This window comes from Panthera uncia (genome assembly GCF_023721935.1).
Source record: "Panthera uncia isolate 11264 chromosome B3 unlocalized genomic scaffold, Puncia_PCG_1.0 HiC_scaffold_1, whole genome shotgun sequence".
Classification (NCBI taxonomy): Eukaryota; Metazoa; Chordata; class Mammalia; order Carnivora; family Felidae; genus Panthera; species Panthera uncia.
Window position 1 is genome coordinate 9,818,452 of NW_026057582.1, and position 15,176 is coordinate 9,833,627.

General features: G+C 41.7%; 1 protein-coding gene across 3 annotated transcripts in view; it reads right to left on the minus strand.

The window, feature by feature from the left end:
- The window catches only part of PPP4R4 (protein phosphatase 4 regulatory subunit 4), a 108,594-nt gene that overhangs the window by 3,501 nt on the left and 89,917 nt on the right, over nt 1-15,176 (minus strand). For 2 of the 3 annotated variants that reach the window (XM_049612229.1, XM_049612230.1), the window contains 6 exons: nt 13,398-13,467; nt 12,881-12,967; nt 12,476-12,569; nt 11,087-11,157; nt 6,723-6,870; nt 2,416-3,561 (listed from right to left, as the gene is read on the minus strand). In XM_049612229.1, the coding sequence (XP_049468186.1) occupies nt 3,537-3,561; nt 6,723-6,870; nt 11,087-11,157; nt 12,476-12,569; nt 12,881-12,967; nt 13,398-13,467 (495 nt within the window). In that variant the 3' untranslated portion in view covers nt 2,416-3,536. Of the gene's footprint in view, nt 1-2,415; nt 3,562-6,722; nt 6,871-11,086; nt 11,158-12,475; nt 12,570-12,880; nt 12,968-13,397; nt 13,468-15,176 lie in introns of those variants that run through there. The other variant, XR_007453608.1, reaches the window with a different exon arrangement.

A 15,176-nucleotide genomic window follows, 5' to 3' on the forward strand; every position in this document is an offset into this window, starting at 1 on the left:
TTAAGGTAATACTATCAAGCAGCAGTCTAAAGACGGACTTTTCGTCGTTCTAAAATCTGCAGGTTACTTCATTCCTACATTTTTTCCAAAAGCACTGGGTGACACTTGGTAAATGGCCAGGCAATTCTAGGACCCAGAATGAGGCAAAAATAGAGGACTAACTCCAACTGATATTCTTAACTGACGCGCTAGTATTCTGTCATTCAAGTGTGTTTGTAGAAAAATAGTGGAAAGAGATATAAAAGGGAGTTAAAATGACTCCCTTTTAAGAGAGGATACCTAGAAAAGAAAGTCCATGAGAACATAATAGCCTCTGAAATAAATAGGGCCAAACCCAGTTACTGAAAGCTTCATTATTATCGAAGGACTCCTATAACATGCAGCTCAAACTCCCCCCTCCTCTCCCCATATGTGTTGAAAACAGTAACAGCATAATAATTATATCTAACACATTACCCTTCGAAGCAGAAAAATGGCCCTATTCCTTACTCCATAAAAACTTTTTTTTTTTTTTTAAATAATCCTGCCACATGTGCTTTAAGAAACTCCTAAGACACTTAGAGGTTTCAGCTTTTCCAAGGATCTATGCCTGGTGAAAAAATGCAGACCAATGAAAAATGCAATAGATCTTACAAAAAAATTTCACGGTTTCAACCGGCGGGGGGGCAGGGGGGACGGAAATCTGAACATTGTAACAAGGCTTCACTATATTTGAGTTGTCAGGTTTAAAAACTGTTCCCGCACAGACACATATACACACACACTCACCCACATTCACACGCGCTGTAACAACTGAGAACAGATTACTGAATTGATCCAATTCACTTTATCTTGACTGCAAAACTCCTACTCAAGCTGAAGAGTCTGTTCTCCTTCAGTTTGAGTATTTCGCATACGCCCACGACTGCAGGGCAAACGGATCCATCCTTCCACAGGAAGATGTTTGAACTCAGGCAGTCAAATAATGGAAATGATTTTCAAATGTGTATGAGGTTAAAGAACAACTCTCTGTGTCCTCTCTAATAAGTAAACTCCTTTTCAGCCCAATCTCCATTTCTGCCAGCTAAACCGAGTTCTATGGATCTGTTATTTCACTTGTAATGCTAACTAGTGAAATTTTAGAACCTGTCCTTAAGAATGCAAGTTTCTAGGGGCGCCCGGGTGGCTCAGTCGGTTAAGCGTCCGACTTCGGCTCAGGTCATGATCTCCCAGTTTGTGGGTTCGAGCCCCGCGTCGGGCTCTGTGCTGACAGCTCAGAGCCTGGAGCCTGCTTCGGATTCTGTGTCTCCCTCTCTCTCTGCCCCTTCCCTGTTCACACTCTGTCTCTGTCTCAAGAATAAACATTAAAAAATTAAAAAAAAAAAAAAGAATGCAAGTTTCTATAATTAAGAAGACAAGGGGGCCAGCCATCTCTGTATCACTACAGCTCCAGATGTCACACAACTGGTTTAAAAGATCTATTTGATGAATTGTTACCCTGAGAACTTTTACGAAGAGCATCAGTTCTGCTTCTGGTGTAAATCGAGATATACATGAATATTCGTAACTGTCACCAATTTGTTTTTTCACTCGCTTATTTCTTTTTATTTTTTTTACATATCTGTCCTTGGAAGTATAAGTTTAGCAGATATGTCAGTGGTTTTAGTAATCACGTTCTGTGGGAAAAAAAGAGTACGCCTGAAAGTAATGTTGATTAACCGTCTTAACTGACAGTTTAGTAAGTTGGACCAAGACCGCAGCTGACTTCTGCACACTCCTGACATTTACACGCAGTAGTGAGTTTTCTCTGGCAAAACACTTTACTCTTTTCCCGCATGCATGGTGGAAAATAAATCCCCTAACTCTGCTATTATTATTATTAGTCATTATTGAACAAATAAAGTGAAATTCTCCATTTTATTTAAAGCAACAGAGTCAATGCCGAGTATGAATCCAAGTGCAGGAAGAACGTGATTGGACGTCACACACCGCACACGTGCTCTCCTAGTCACGTAGTCAGGTTCACGTTAGAGATGCTAACAGAGGTCACGGTCGAAACAGTTACATGAGATCCACAAGGAAGACTGAATTCACTGAGTCGATACTGTCCCGTCACTCAAACCTGGTTTTTACCCGATTTTTAATTCCTGACAAACTGAGGAGTTCAACAATTCCATTTACCTGACTGTCCTTAAGTGAAAGATATTAAGAATCACTAAAACTAGCTCCAAAGAGGCCATATGAAAGGAAAAGGGAAAATAAACGTCTTGGAGAAGTCTCACGTTGAGTTGCTGCCCCCGGAGTAATTTATACTTGATGCTGGGGTGGTTCTCAGCCATTCCTTCAAAATGAACGGTCTTACTCTACTTAATGGTAGAATAAAAAAAAAACAAAACTGCAGGTAAGTACTTAAAACTTTTCTCACAAACACAGGTATCTCATTAACCTATGTTTTATTTTGAGTCAATTCATTATTCATCATTTCACATTATAAAAAGTAACCACACGCGCGTATGCATTCACAAATTAGATCATCTTTATCATACATCAATGTATTTTAAAAAACAAATATTTTCTAAAACCAATAGAGTTAGATGCTGATTGCATTTTGAAATAGGGAAGCTGACAATAGCTTCATACAGTAGATCTCAAGAACTGACATTTTAAAATTAAGAATTGTGTATGTTCCACAGGCAAATTTTGATGGGAATATTAGCATCAGTCCAAATGAATGCTGTTGACGTAGCTTAAGCATGATAGCTTAGAATAACAGCTGATTCAAACTAGGTTCATCATTTGAAATTCAGTAAGGACAAGTACAATCTAAAGTGTAAACAAAGTATTTATAAAATAAATTCTTCTAGGAAATGAAATCATCAATCTATTATTTTTAAGGTAGTTGTACCTAAAGTTTTCAGAAATCTCTGTAGAATTTTCAATGCCAAATGGAAATCTCAGAACGTCCAGGAACAACACCGTCGCCACCACCGTGGGACCGATAAAATCGCGGCCAGCTGCTCATACCCTTTCCAGTGTGACTTTTCAATTGGGCCTGGAGATTTGTGAGAAAATGCAGTGCCTCTCTTACTCCCAAGGCCCCTTCAAGTGATCAGCTAAAGCAATTTCAGTTGGTTTGGCCTTTCATAGAACGTTTGAATGCTAAAACTCTAGAACAATTAAACAGCTGGTTTCCTGCACAGATGAATGCAGACTGGTCTCCTCTCCAGCAGTGCCTAAAGCGGACACCTAAAGTTGGTTTTCGTTGCACTTCACTATGACATTGGAATTCTGTAACCACATCATTACTCAAGAAATACATATTATACCACCTAGGGAATCTAATTTCAAATACGGAAAGTTTATCAACATCAGCTGCCATTATGGGTCTCTTTTCCATTCATCAACCAAAAAAAAACAAAAAAACAAAAAAAAAACAAAAGCCCCAAAAAACAAAACCAAAAAAACAAAAAAACGCCCCAGCCATTGCTTTAGCTTTTGTCCATCAATCACATTATCTCCAGTTGTCTTTCTTTTGCCTTCTTCATCAAGCGGATGATTTAAGGATTGGATTTTCTCGATTTTCTTTGTCAAGACAGAAGGAAGGAAGGGAGGGAGGGGAAGAGGTAGAAAGGGAGGGAAAGAGAGAGTGAAGAGAAAAAGAGAAAACATGAAAAACTGTATCCGTTCAGTGCTTACAAAGTAAATAAGAAATGTAATTCACTTTAAATAAATCTAATATATGAGGATTCTGTGTAAATGAAAAAGAAATTCCACATTAAAGATTACTTGGAACTATCTTTAATTACCAAATCCCATGCACATTCTAACAAAGCATTCAATTCCATTCATACAGCTTTTCCTGCCTTTTTTTTTTTTTTTTTTTTTTTGGTAGGACAACAGTGGAAATTAACACAGGCCCAAGCATATCAACTATGCGGCTTTAAAGGACATACGATACGACGCATCCCGATACCTCCTTTAAGACACTGGTACTCTGAAATACCAGCTGTATCATCTCTAGGACACTGAAAAGCTGGAGAACGTACCGCATGGAATTTTTTGGAGGAGCAAAACTGAGATAATTAATACCTTCTGAGATCACTTCATAAGCTTATTGTAAGGAAAAAGGGGTATTTTCATCCAGATGCAGCAACGGGCACCGAATTGTGGATAACACTTCACAGAAACAAGCCCAGCGCAGACACCAATCACCTACCTGTTCCAGTCACGCGGCCCTGTGCACTCATGACAAAATGCAGACTAGAACATTCCACCAAAATACAGTTACGGACTTGATATCCAGCCTCCTGCTAAAAATGCAGCTGAAGGGGCGCCTGGGTGGCTTAGTCGGTTAAGCGGCCGACTTTGGCTCGGGTCACGATCACATGGTTTGTGAGTTCAAGCCCTGCTCCAGGCTCTGACAGCTCGGACCCTGAAGCCTAAGCTTTGGATTCTGTGTCTCCCTCTCTCCCCCACTTGTATTCTGTCTCTCAAAAATGAACAGATGTTAAAAAAAATTTTTTTAATAAATAAAAAAGCAGCTATAATACCAACATTCCTCCTTCTTCAAAACATTCAGAAAAGAGGAAACACATGATGGGATTTCTTAGAGTCTGTCTCCATTTATTTTTTAACCATCAATTATATAATTTGATTATATAATTCTACAAATATAATTATATATATATTGAGCAAGAGAAAATTCAGTCTATAAAAAGTAAAGCCATGTTCAACAACGAAAGAACAGATAAAGACAGTAATCTGAAATAAAGGAGAGCTGGCATAAATATTAGCTTTTAGCCATCTTTACGTTAAAAAATGTCTATGGCATTTAGAAAAATAAGTTGAGAAGAGAATGAATTACATTCTGATCACTAAGTATGTTCTTCGATAGAAGAATTCTAGGGCAAGCTTTTGAGAGGAAGAGGGACTAGGCTGACAGACAGGAAGGATCAGGGCGCAAGGACTGGAAGAAGATACCTTAAGTGATGAAGCACGAGTCCGCCCTCCCATTTCACAGATGGGCACAATGAGGCCCAGAGTGCTGAAATGAACTGTACACAGTAGTTAGCTGCCACTGGAACCAGGGCACAAGGCTCCAGCTCCATGCTCTCTATAGACCATTACCCTGTCCTGCCTCTATCCTCAGGACTTCTACATGGAATTTCCATAGTACAATCGCTTGAGCAGTAATTGCTGGGGCAAAGAACATTCTCCGTAAATAAAAGTACCCCTTGTATCAGTGCTACTAATCCGTAATATTAGTGGACGCCTGGGGGCTCAGTCGGTTAAGTGTCTGCCCCTTGGTTTTGGCTCAGGTCATCATCTCACGGTTCGAGTTCGAGCCCCGCATCGGGCGGTGCACTGACAGCACGGAGCCTGCTTGGGATTCTGTCTCCCTCCCTCTCTGCCCCTCCCCCGCCTGCTCTCTCTTTCTCAAGAATAAACAAAACTAAACTTAAAACAAAAACAAACCCTTTAATATCAGTATTACCTTTTCTATTTGCTATTGCTTTCTTCTATGATACAGTCCTACTCTTTGCTAGAGCTGCATTCAATAAATTTGTTCCTAAGTTTTAAATGAATTTTAAATACATCCATATTTGTATACATACCAGTGGCCAATTAAAATTTAGACTAAATTAAGATATAGTTCAGTTCCTAAATGGGACCAAAGCATGAAGTTTCTGCAAAAAAGATGCATTCGAGCAACTTCGTTAGAGAATATTCATGAATTCAGTGAGATACGCTTAAAAAGGAAACCTGAGTCCTGGTTAAGGTCCATTCTACTCAGAAGGTCCAGGTGTCCTATAGGAAAGAGTACACCTTAACGATCGTTTGGGCATCTGGGATGAATCCGTTCCACCTTGATGTGATCTCTCACCATGGAGATTTTTTTTTTAATTTTTTTTTAACATTTATTTATTTTTGAGACAGAGAGAGACAGAGCATGAACGGGGGAGGGTCAGAGAGAGAGAGGGAGACACAGAATCCGCAACAGGCTCCAGGCTCCGAGCTGTCGGCACAGAGCCCGACACGGGGCTCGAACCCACGGACCGCGAGATCATGACCTGAGCCAAAGTCGGATGCTCAACCGACTGAGCCCCCCAGGCGCCCCAACCATGGAGATTTTTATAGTCTACTCTCCTAAATGTTTAAACTGGAAGTACCAAAGGCTTCCACGATTCAAACAACGGATATAAACAGCGCACAGAAAGGAATCACAAAGGAGAAGAACAGAGGCCCCTTCTAACCACCACACTGAAGGCCAGGTACAGTCTGCAGAAATCTCCAGTTTGCGGGACCCACAGCCCTGGATCACGGGCTGCAGTAGTATTTCTCCAGTGGCATTCGCTGTACCCACCTTTCGAAGCGCCGGGTGATTAAATACTGTGTACATAAGCTGGCTGCTCGAAAGGGATGTGGTTAACACCCAGTGTCTCCTCAGAGAAAAATCCCCTAAATGCAAACACTTCACGGAAAAATAAATGCGTCTCGGATATTAATGGGAGCCATTTGAAGTTTCTTCCTCATTCCCTAAGGCTACGGTGTCTTTGCCACATATAAGTCATCTTACATAAAGTATCTGAGCCGACAGAGACACACGTGACAATAACTCCTTTCAATTTATACCATTTCCTCATTGTGGACATTGTCTGTTGTTTGGAAAGCATTTAAGTGGGAAGGGAAGTGCCTGAGAAAAGCCTAGAATGGTACGCTTCGCACAGCACTGGAGTACTTACAAGGTAGCCTTTCGTGGTGGTGTCTCTTTGCTCCCACTGCTCTTTGGATCGACGGAGTTACCTGTCCCACGGGAGGTGCCCGGCAGGGAAGCGTTGGGAGAAAAGGTGGTTGGGGCACTACAGGCATTACGAGTGCGGAATGAATCATCTGAAAGGAATTCGAGTACAGTCAGACGTACTGAATAAGCAAAGAAAGAGGCTAACCTGGGGTTAATGACAGCTGACATTTTTTCTTTTAAAATCAATTTTATCGGGGCGCCTGGGTGGCTCAGTCGGTTAAGCAGCCGACTCCGGCTCAGGTCATGATCTCGCGGTCCGGTCCGTGAGTTCGAGCCCCGCGTTGGGCTCTGTGCTGACAGCTCAGAGCCTGGAGCCTCTTTCAGATTCTGTGTCTCCCTCTCTCTGACCCTCCCCCATTCATGCTCTGTCTCAAAAATAAATAAACGTTAAAAAAAAAAAAATCAATTTTATCAAGATATAGTTTACGGGCAATAAACCACACAGATTAAGGTCTGACATACATACACAGCCATGAAGGCATCGCCACCATCAAGAGGGAACCCTCTTGATCCCTACCTCCCGCACTCTGGTCGCCCGCCCCGCCTCACACCGCAGGCAATCGGCCTCCTGTCACTAAAGGTTAGTTTGCATTTTCTAGAAATTTTACGTAAATAGAATCATACAGTATTTCTGCCTTCTTTCACTCGGCACAATTCGTTTGAGATTCATCCTGGTTTTTGCGTGTATCAAGAGTTCATTCCTTTTTATCGGTGACAGATACGCCATTGTATGGATATATCAAAATTGGCTTATACATTCTCCTGCTGATAGACATTTGGATTTTTTCCAGTTTTGACTATTACAAAGAAAGCTGCTATGAACAAGTGTGTACAAGTCTGTGTATGGATATACGTTTTGATTTCTTGCCAAGTAAAAGACTAGGACTGGAACTGCTGGGTCACATACCAAGTACATATTTAACTGCATAAGAAACCGCCAAACAGTTGCCCAAAGTGGTTGTGCCATTCTGCATTTCCACCAGCAACGAATAAGCGTTCTGGAGAGTTGCTTTACATCCTCACACACACTTGATATTGTGAGTCTTTCTAATTTTAGACATTTTACTGTCTGTGCAGTGGTTATCTCCTTGTATTTCTCACCCCTCATTGCTTTTTTTAAAAAAATTCAGAACTTTAAAGTTCTTTTTTTTTTTTATTTTTTTAACACTTTGTATTTATTTTTGAGAGACAGAGCACGAGCAGGGGAGGGGCAGAGAGAGAGGGAGACACAGAATCCGAAGCAGGCTCCAGGCTCTGAGATGTCAGCACAGAGCCCGACGCAGGGCTTGAACCCACAAACCGTGAGATCATGACCTGAGCCGAAGTCGGACGCCTAACCGACTGAGCCACCCAGGTGCCCCTACAATTCAGAACTTTAAAAACACTTTTTTAAAATCAGTATTTTCTTGGTTTAATGTATTTGTCTGGGTCCTCGGTCTACAAAATTTTTAAAAAATGAATAAACAGTAACATATCATCTGGCGTCAAGAAATGATTTACAGCATTAGCAATAACACGTTAATTTTTTCGTTACAAGAACCTATAAGCATTTTTAAAGGTGGAGAACACAAAAACAGTATGAAAATAAAACTTATCTATAATACCATAATTCTAGCAACTGAAGCAATAGTCTTTAACCATCCTAATATAATTTGCTTCAGTTAGCAGGCTATGTACGTGCACGCCTATGCATATAACTTACGCAAATAAGGACCTCCTGTGCCTTCTATTTGATACCATACTTTGTGGTTTCGTAAATCTTAACTATTTTTCTAGGTAATCAAGTGGGGTTTTTTTTCTTAAACATTTTAAGGAATGCACAGAATTCTATCCGTAAAACTTTTTTTTTTTTTTTTTTTTATGTACAGTGGACACACAATTAGCTTCCGGGTACAACACGGTGGTTCCTCTATGCGCTGTGCTGTATCCCTGCAAGTGTAACTGCCATCTGTCACCGTGCTACACTACTACAAGGCCGCTGATGATACTTCTGACTCTGTGCCTTGCTCACCCACCCCCCAAAGCCTGCACCTCCCACCCCCCTGCCCCCATCTTGCCCATCCCCCCCCCCGGGGCAAACATCCCACTTCTAGTGATCTGTCATGAAACAGTGAGATAAAATACATAAAAGGTGGTAAAACATGTCAGAGTGTGTACCTTGGTATGATGTGATGAAAATGGCACTTTACCTCTGTCACCCTTCCTCCAACCCACCACCTTAGTCTAATTGTAAGAAAAACATCAGATAAATTCTAATAGAGGGGCGTCCTGCAAAATATTTGGCCAGTACCTCTCAAAACTGGGAATGTCACCAAAAACAAGGAAAGGCTAAGAAACCGTCACAGCTAAGGAAAGCCTAAGGTGAGCTGACAAGTGAATTTACGTCATGTTGTATGCTGGATGGGATCCTGGGTGGCTCGGTCGGTTGAGTGTCTGACTTCAGCTCAGGTCATGATCTCATGGTTCGGGAGTTCGAACCCCGCATGGGCTCTGTGCTGACAGCTCAGAGCCTGGAGGCTGCTTCAGGTTCTGTGTCTCCCTCCCCCTCTGCCCCTCTCCTGTTCATATTCAGTCTCTCTCTCTCTCTCTCTCTCTCTCTCTTGAAAAATAAGTAAACATTAAAAAAATTTTAAATATGCTCATCTGAAGTCATCTCCAATATACATATATTATATGTATATAATATATATATAATAAAAGTTCACAAACCCTTAATGTTCCCTTAGTATCTCCTAAAGAAATCGCTGACTTGCAAAGATAAAAGTAATGAGTAGTTTTATTATTTATGGCCCTCACTTCAAGAAGCATTGGTAATTTTAGTTCAACAAGTTTCTGTTATCAAATTCTTTCAGGTTTCTTATGCTACTCATAGTCTACCATATATACGGTATATGAATATCAGTGCCTTAACATTGGGACTATTTTCTCTTCTGGCAAATGAAAACATACTGTTTACAGCCAGTGGGTGTACATTCTTCATGAGAATAAAAAAAAAAATAGTAAGAGGAAGACAGAATACTCAAAACACAACCTGAAAAGGACATGTGACCCAACTTCTAAAAGTTTCTGACCTCTTGAGTCAATTTGCTATTCCTCACACTAAAAAATTACCATAGCTCAATAACTTTCAGCCAGTATTTCTAAGGCAAAAAGTTACAACTATACCGTCATTGGCAACTTTTAGCAATATATTTTCCCTTATCCATGGTATCATTGTGTTCTATTATATAAGACAGAGGTAAGCAAACTACAAGTCTGTAAGCCAAATCTTGCCCGCTGCCTGTTTCTGTAAATAAAACTTTATTGGAACACAACCATACCTATCCATTATGTACTGTTTATGGCTGCTTCTACTCAACAGTAGAGTTGAGTAATTGTGACAGAAACCAATTTGGCCAAGAAAGCCTAGAATATTTACTATCTGGTCCTTTACAGAAAAAGTTTGCTCAGGGGCGCCTGGGTGGCTCAGTCGGTTAAGCGTCCGACTTCAGCTCAGGTCACGATCTCGCGGTCCGTGAGTTCAAGCCCCGCGTCGGGCTCTGGGCTGATGGCTCAGAGCCTGGAGCCTGCTTCCGATTCTGTGTCTCCCTCTCTCTCTGCCCCTCCCCCGTTCATGCTCTGTCTCTGTCTCAAAAATAAATAAAACGTTAAAAAAAAAAAAAAAGTTTGCTGACCCCTGGTATAAATATTCAAATAGGTAATATTGTAAATGTTTGGCTACATATGATCCACCATGAAGCCCTACTCTTTTTAGCTTCTTTAAAAATCACGGCAAAACTTTTAATCTGTGCCTCAGGAGGGCCTCAGACTACGGAAGAACCTACTCGATTATTGCCCTTTCTTTCTTTCAAAAGTATTGAACTCTGGGGCGCCTGGGTGGTTCAGTCAGTTAAGCATCTGACTTTGGCTCAGGCCATGATCTCTCCATCTATGGGTTTGAGCCCAGCGTGGGGCTCTGTGCTGACAGCATGGAGCCTGGAGCCTGGAGCCTGGTTTGGATTCTGTGTCTCCCTCTCTCTCTGCCCCTCCCCTGTTCATGCTCTGTCTCTGTCTCAAAAATAAACAAACATTAAAAAAAAATTAAAAAAAAATAAAGTATTCAACTCTGAGTCTTGACGGTGAAAACCAAATGGCATAGTCAAGAATTTTCTCAGCTGCTAGGGAAAAGTTTAACCATTTAGGCCTTTGATAAAGATACAAGTTTAGGGGGAACACTGTCTCCAGAAATAAAGAGGTCATGTAAAGAAAACAGTAGTTCATTAAATTTAGCAATTATTTTTTTAAAGAGCTCAGATTTCTACTTACCAGTTAGTGAAACCACAGAAGTCTTTCCTAACCCTGAGACGGAAGGTGTATATCCTACTGTAGAACTTTTGCTAGAAAAGAATGTGAACTGGTTTAAAATACAAGAACATGGCTTCTGTCACCCTAGTCATTAGGCACTTGGTCTTTCTAAATCTCTTTAGATTCCACCTCTACCTCTGGTGGAAGCACAGTTGCTACTTTTACTTCTCAATTTATTGCTTCCCATGCCTCACAACACCTATTCTTTCTTTACCTTAAAAGCATCTCCTGAAACTTGCTACAGCAGAATCAGTTTTTCTTTTGATGCTCAACTACGACAGATAATACGAATACAATTTTCCTGGAAATAATTTCTCTTCAGTTGTAATCTCTTTGTCCATCTCAAGATCACTCTATTGATTAGGAAGTCCAGATAGATCTATTGAGAACGTCCAAAAACGCAGCTGAAAAGCTAGAGTAAGCTATCTCTCACAAAAGAAAGACGTGTCTTTCCCATGCCACGTTATCTTTCTTGACAGAGGCTTTTAAAGACATTTACATTGACTTAAAGTTACTTTCATTGATGGATACGCAGCTCTTACATACTGTATGTGTACAACATTTATAAAAAGTCAGGGTCACGGAATCTATGCTGACTCTCTCCTCGTCTTGACTGTTGATCATTCAGTGCGTGGGGCCAAAGGGGAAGCTAGACACTCATCTATCGTCGTCAGAAGAATTGTTGTGATCACTTTGCCACAAAAACACACTAGTGCTTCTTTACAGAAGGAAACAGTATCAACGGCAAATGGACGTCCACCTCTACTTGGCAAATGGGACACGTCCGCAGCCACGTAGAAGTCGAGTGGTGCATATGACAGAGCACCGCCTCCCTCATAAAACAGCGTATGGATTCCATGATGCTATTGTACGGCACCATGGCAGAAAGTCCTCCTAGAATGCCAGAATACCTATTGTCATACAAACCGGCAGGCTACAATTTTTTTTCATATAAAATCTTTACAGAAGAACGCTTACAATCTATCGGCCTATTAAAAAAAAAAAAAAAAAAACAGGGGCGCCTGGGTGGCGCAGTCGGTTAAGCGTCCGACTTCAGCCAGGTCACGATCTCACGGTCCGTGAGTTCGAGCCCCGCGTCAGGCTCTGGGCTGATGACTCGGAGCCTGGAGCCTGTTTCCGATTCTGTGTCTCCCTCTCTCTCTGCCCCTCCCCCGTTCATGCTATGTCTCTCTCTGTCCCAAAAATAAATTAAAAAACGTTGAAAAAAAAAATTAAAAAAAAAAAAAAAATTAACCCTCGTTTTATACAATGTAAATATTTCACGTAAGTAAAGATAGGTAACTAGCAAAATCAAATCGGGTTAGAACATGAATAGCTGACATGCCATACCTAGCACACTTGTCTAAGTTGCCGTATTTCGCATGAAAAGCTTGATTATTAAAAGACTGGCTTCGGATCAGTTTGGATTTCTTGATTTCTTTGCCTGGAGTAAAAAGCAGAAGGAAAACGCAGCTGTTCAGTTCGTCCTTGGCTGCCCTACGCCCGCCCATCCCCTGGCCAACTCCCCCCGCCCCCGCCCCCTTTCGTGAGGCACGGATTTGTCCAGCTTCCTTTCCTTGGTTGAGCTAACTGGAGTATCTCTTACCCCTACTGCTCAGCAAGAAGTCCCAAAACACTGAATGATAGAAGGTAAAAGGTGTTTTAGAATAATACATCTCCTCTAGTGGCGTGGCTTTCCCGATAACTGATTTTATAGAAGGGGAAAAGGAGACACAAAAAGAGGCCGTTTCCTACTTGTCGACGGGCTGCTGGTTCCGGAGGGTCCGGGAAGAGAGATGGGGATGCTCTTGGGCAGAGTCGTCGGTGTCTTGGTGTCTCTACCTAAAACAAACTCTGTTTTCAATGCTGTAATTTCCTCTGAGCTCTTAATCTGCATAAGCACGCAAGACAACACAGAGAGTATGCGTCCTACTAGCTAAGAAGCGCTCTTTCCCAAGTATGCTGCATTTATGTATCTACATATTTCAATCTCAGCTGTCCAGCGACCAATTTCACAACAGCACTGCCGTCGTCAGACTTTAAGCTTCCCTGTGAAGGATCTGAACCTTCACACGGACTCCCAGCATTTATTCATGTATTCCTAAACCGGTGCCACGTGAAACAGCCAATGTTTGAAAACACCTTTTAAAAAATGAGAGAAAGTGGACCAATTTTCTGTCTCAAACTCTGAAAATCGGCGTGGTCTGTCAGCACGCCAGGAAGCGACACCAAGCGTGTAACTTAGCGGTTGAGACATGGGAAAACTACTTACGTTTCTTTTCAAAGCTCTTCTCACTCATGGGCCTCCCATCGCTCTGTTGCTTCTCTTTCTCTAATTGTTCCTGTTATTAAAACAGTGTGTTAGCAGGAAACGGTAAGCATAAGTAGATTTATAAAACTCTTCTTTTATTTTTTTTAAGGTTTATTTATTTTGAGACAGAGACACAGGAAGGACAGAAAGAGAGGGAGAGAGAGAAGCCCGGGCAGGCTCCACGTTTAGCACAGAGCCCGATGTGGGGCTCGATCCCACAAACCGTGAGATCATGACCTGGGCAGAAATCAAGAGCCGGACGCTTAACCAACGGAGACACCCAGGTGCCCCAAAAACTCTTCTGAGAAATCACTCCAAGCATTACAGATACAAATACAGTTCACAGAAGTGCCTCAGCAAAGAATTCTCTTTCCAAACTACTGTCTGAAGAAGTCAAGGTTCTTTCAGATTGGAGTTCTTTTCACAGGTACAGAATTGTGCCCTGGAAGGTCTGTCAAGCTAAAACAATGAGTTTAGTATCATTGTTATAATGGGCCTTTCTCTTCTAGAAGGTATGTACCAATTCTCATTGGCAAAATGTTGCTTATTAATGGTCATCTCCATTTCTGATGGGTGAGTGGCAAAGTAATACTTTTCTTTAAAAGATTGAGAGAAAAAGAAATGGTGTGTTGGGATATTTTTTAATGTTTTACTGAAGTATAACATACGTAAAGAAAGTGCAGAGCTCAGTGAATTTTCCCAAAATGAACACATATAACCACCTTCCAGATCCGGAAACAAAATGCTACCAAAACTCAGTTTCTCCCCAAAGCAGAACAAGGAGGCAGGAAAATCAATAAACATGCCAAGTTCTGAGCAAACTCAGCATAACTGACATGTATAAAACACTACACCCAGGGTGCCTGGCTGGCTCAGTCGGAGGATCTTGGTCTCGGGCTCATGAGTTCAAGCCGCACACTTGGTGTGGAACCTCCTTCAAAGTAAAACAAAAACCAAAAGCCAAAAGACAACGCTACGCTCGGCAACTGGAGAAGCAGGGGGAAACCAGACAACAGATTCAAAAATTTCTACTCGGAACCGGTCTCCATAAAAAAGAACCAAATGGAGCTCTCGCAGTGCAAATAAGACGCGTAAAGCTGAAAAACAAACGTCACTAAGCGGGTTGCAAGTAGTGTTGGCCACTTTCCCCACCTTTCCCTCGGTTATCTTGGTCACATTAGTCACAGCTGGCTTCGAGTCCGCTAACTCCGATGCCAGGATCACCTGTGGCTCTTCTAGGGCCTGGTTCTTGTCTTGGGCTCAGCTCACTGAGTTCTGAAACTCTGCGTTTAGAGCCTGCTTGTGCTCTGCAGCTTCTACTGCTGGCCGTCCTGAACTGCAATCTCCGTCTCCGAAGGCTGCTGAAGTCATGCACTTGCTTTTTCAGATCTCCACTGAAGTGTTTAATCTCGCAGAACAATTCTCCACAGGGAGAAAATATAAGGAAGAAGTCCATGGGAATTTGAGAACTGAAAAATGCAGCACTGGGAATAAAAACACTGGGTGGGCTCAGCAGCTCAAAGAGGACAGGAAAAGAGTCAGTGGCCTTGAAGACGCATCAACGGAAGTTATTCACTCTGAATAACAAAGTGTAAGGAAAGAAAAAAAAAAAAAAAAAGGAACAAAACCTCATGGACCAGTGGGGCCAGATCACAAGATCTAACATCTGGGACCGAAGACCCAGAAGTAGAAGAGCGAACACATACTTAAATAATGGCTCAAGCCTTCGCAAATTTGGGA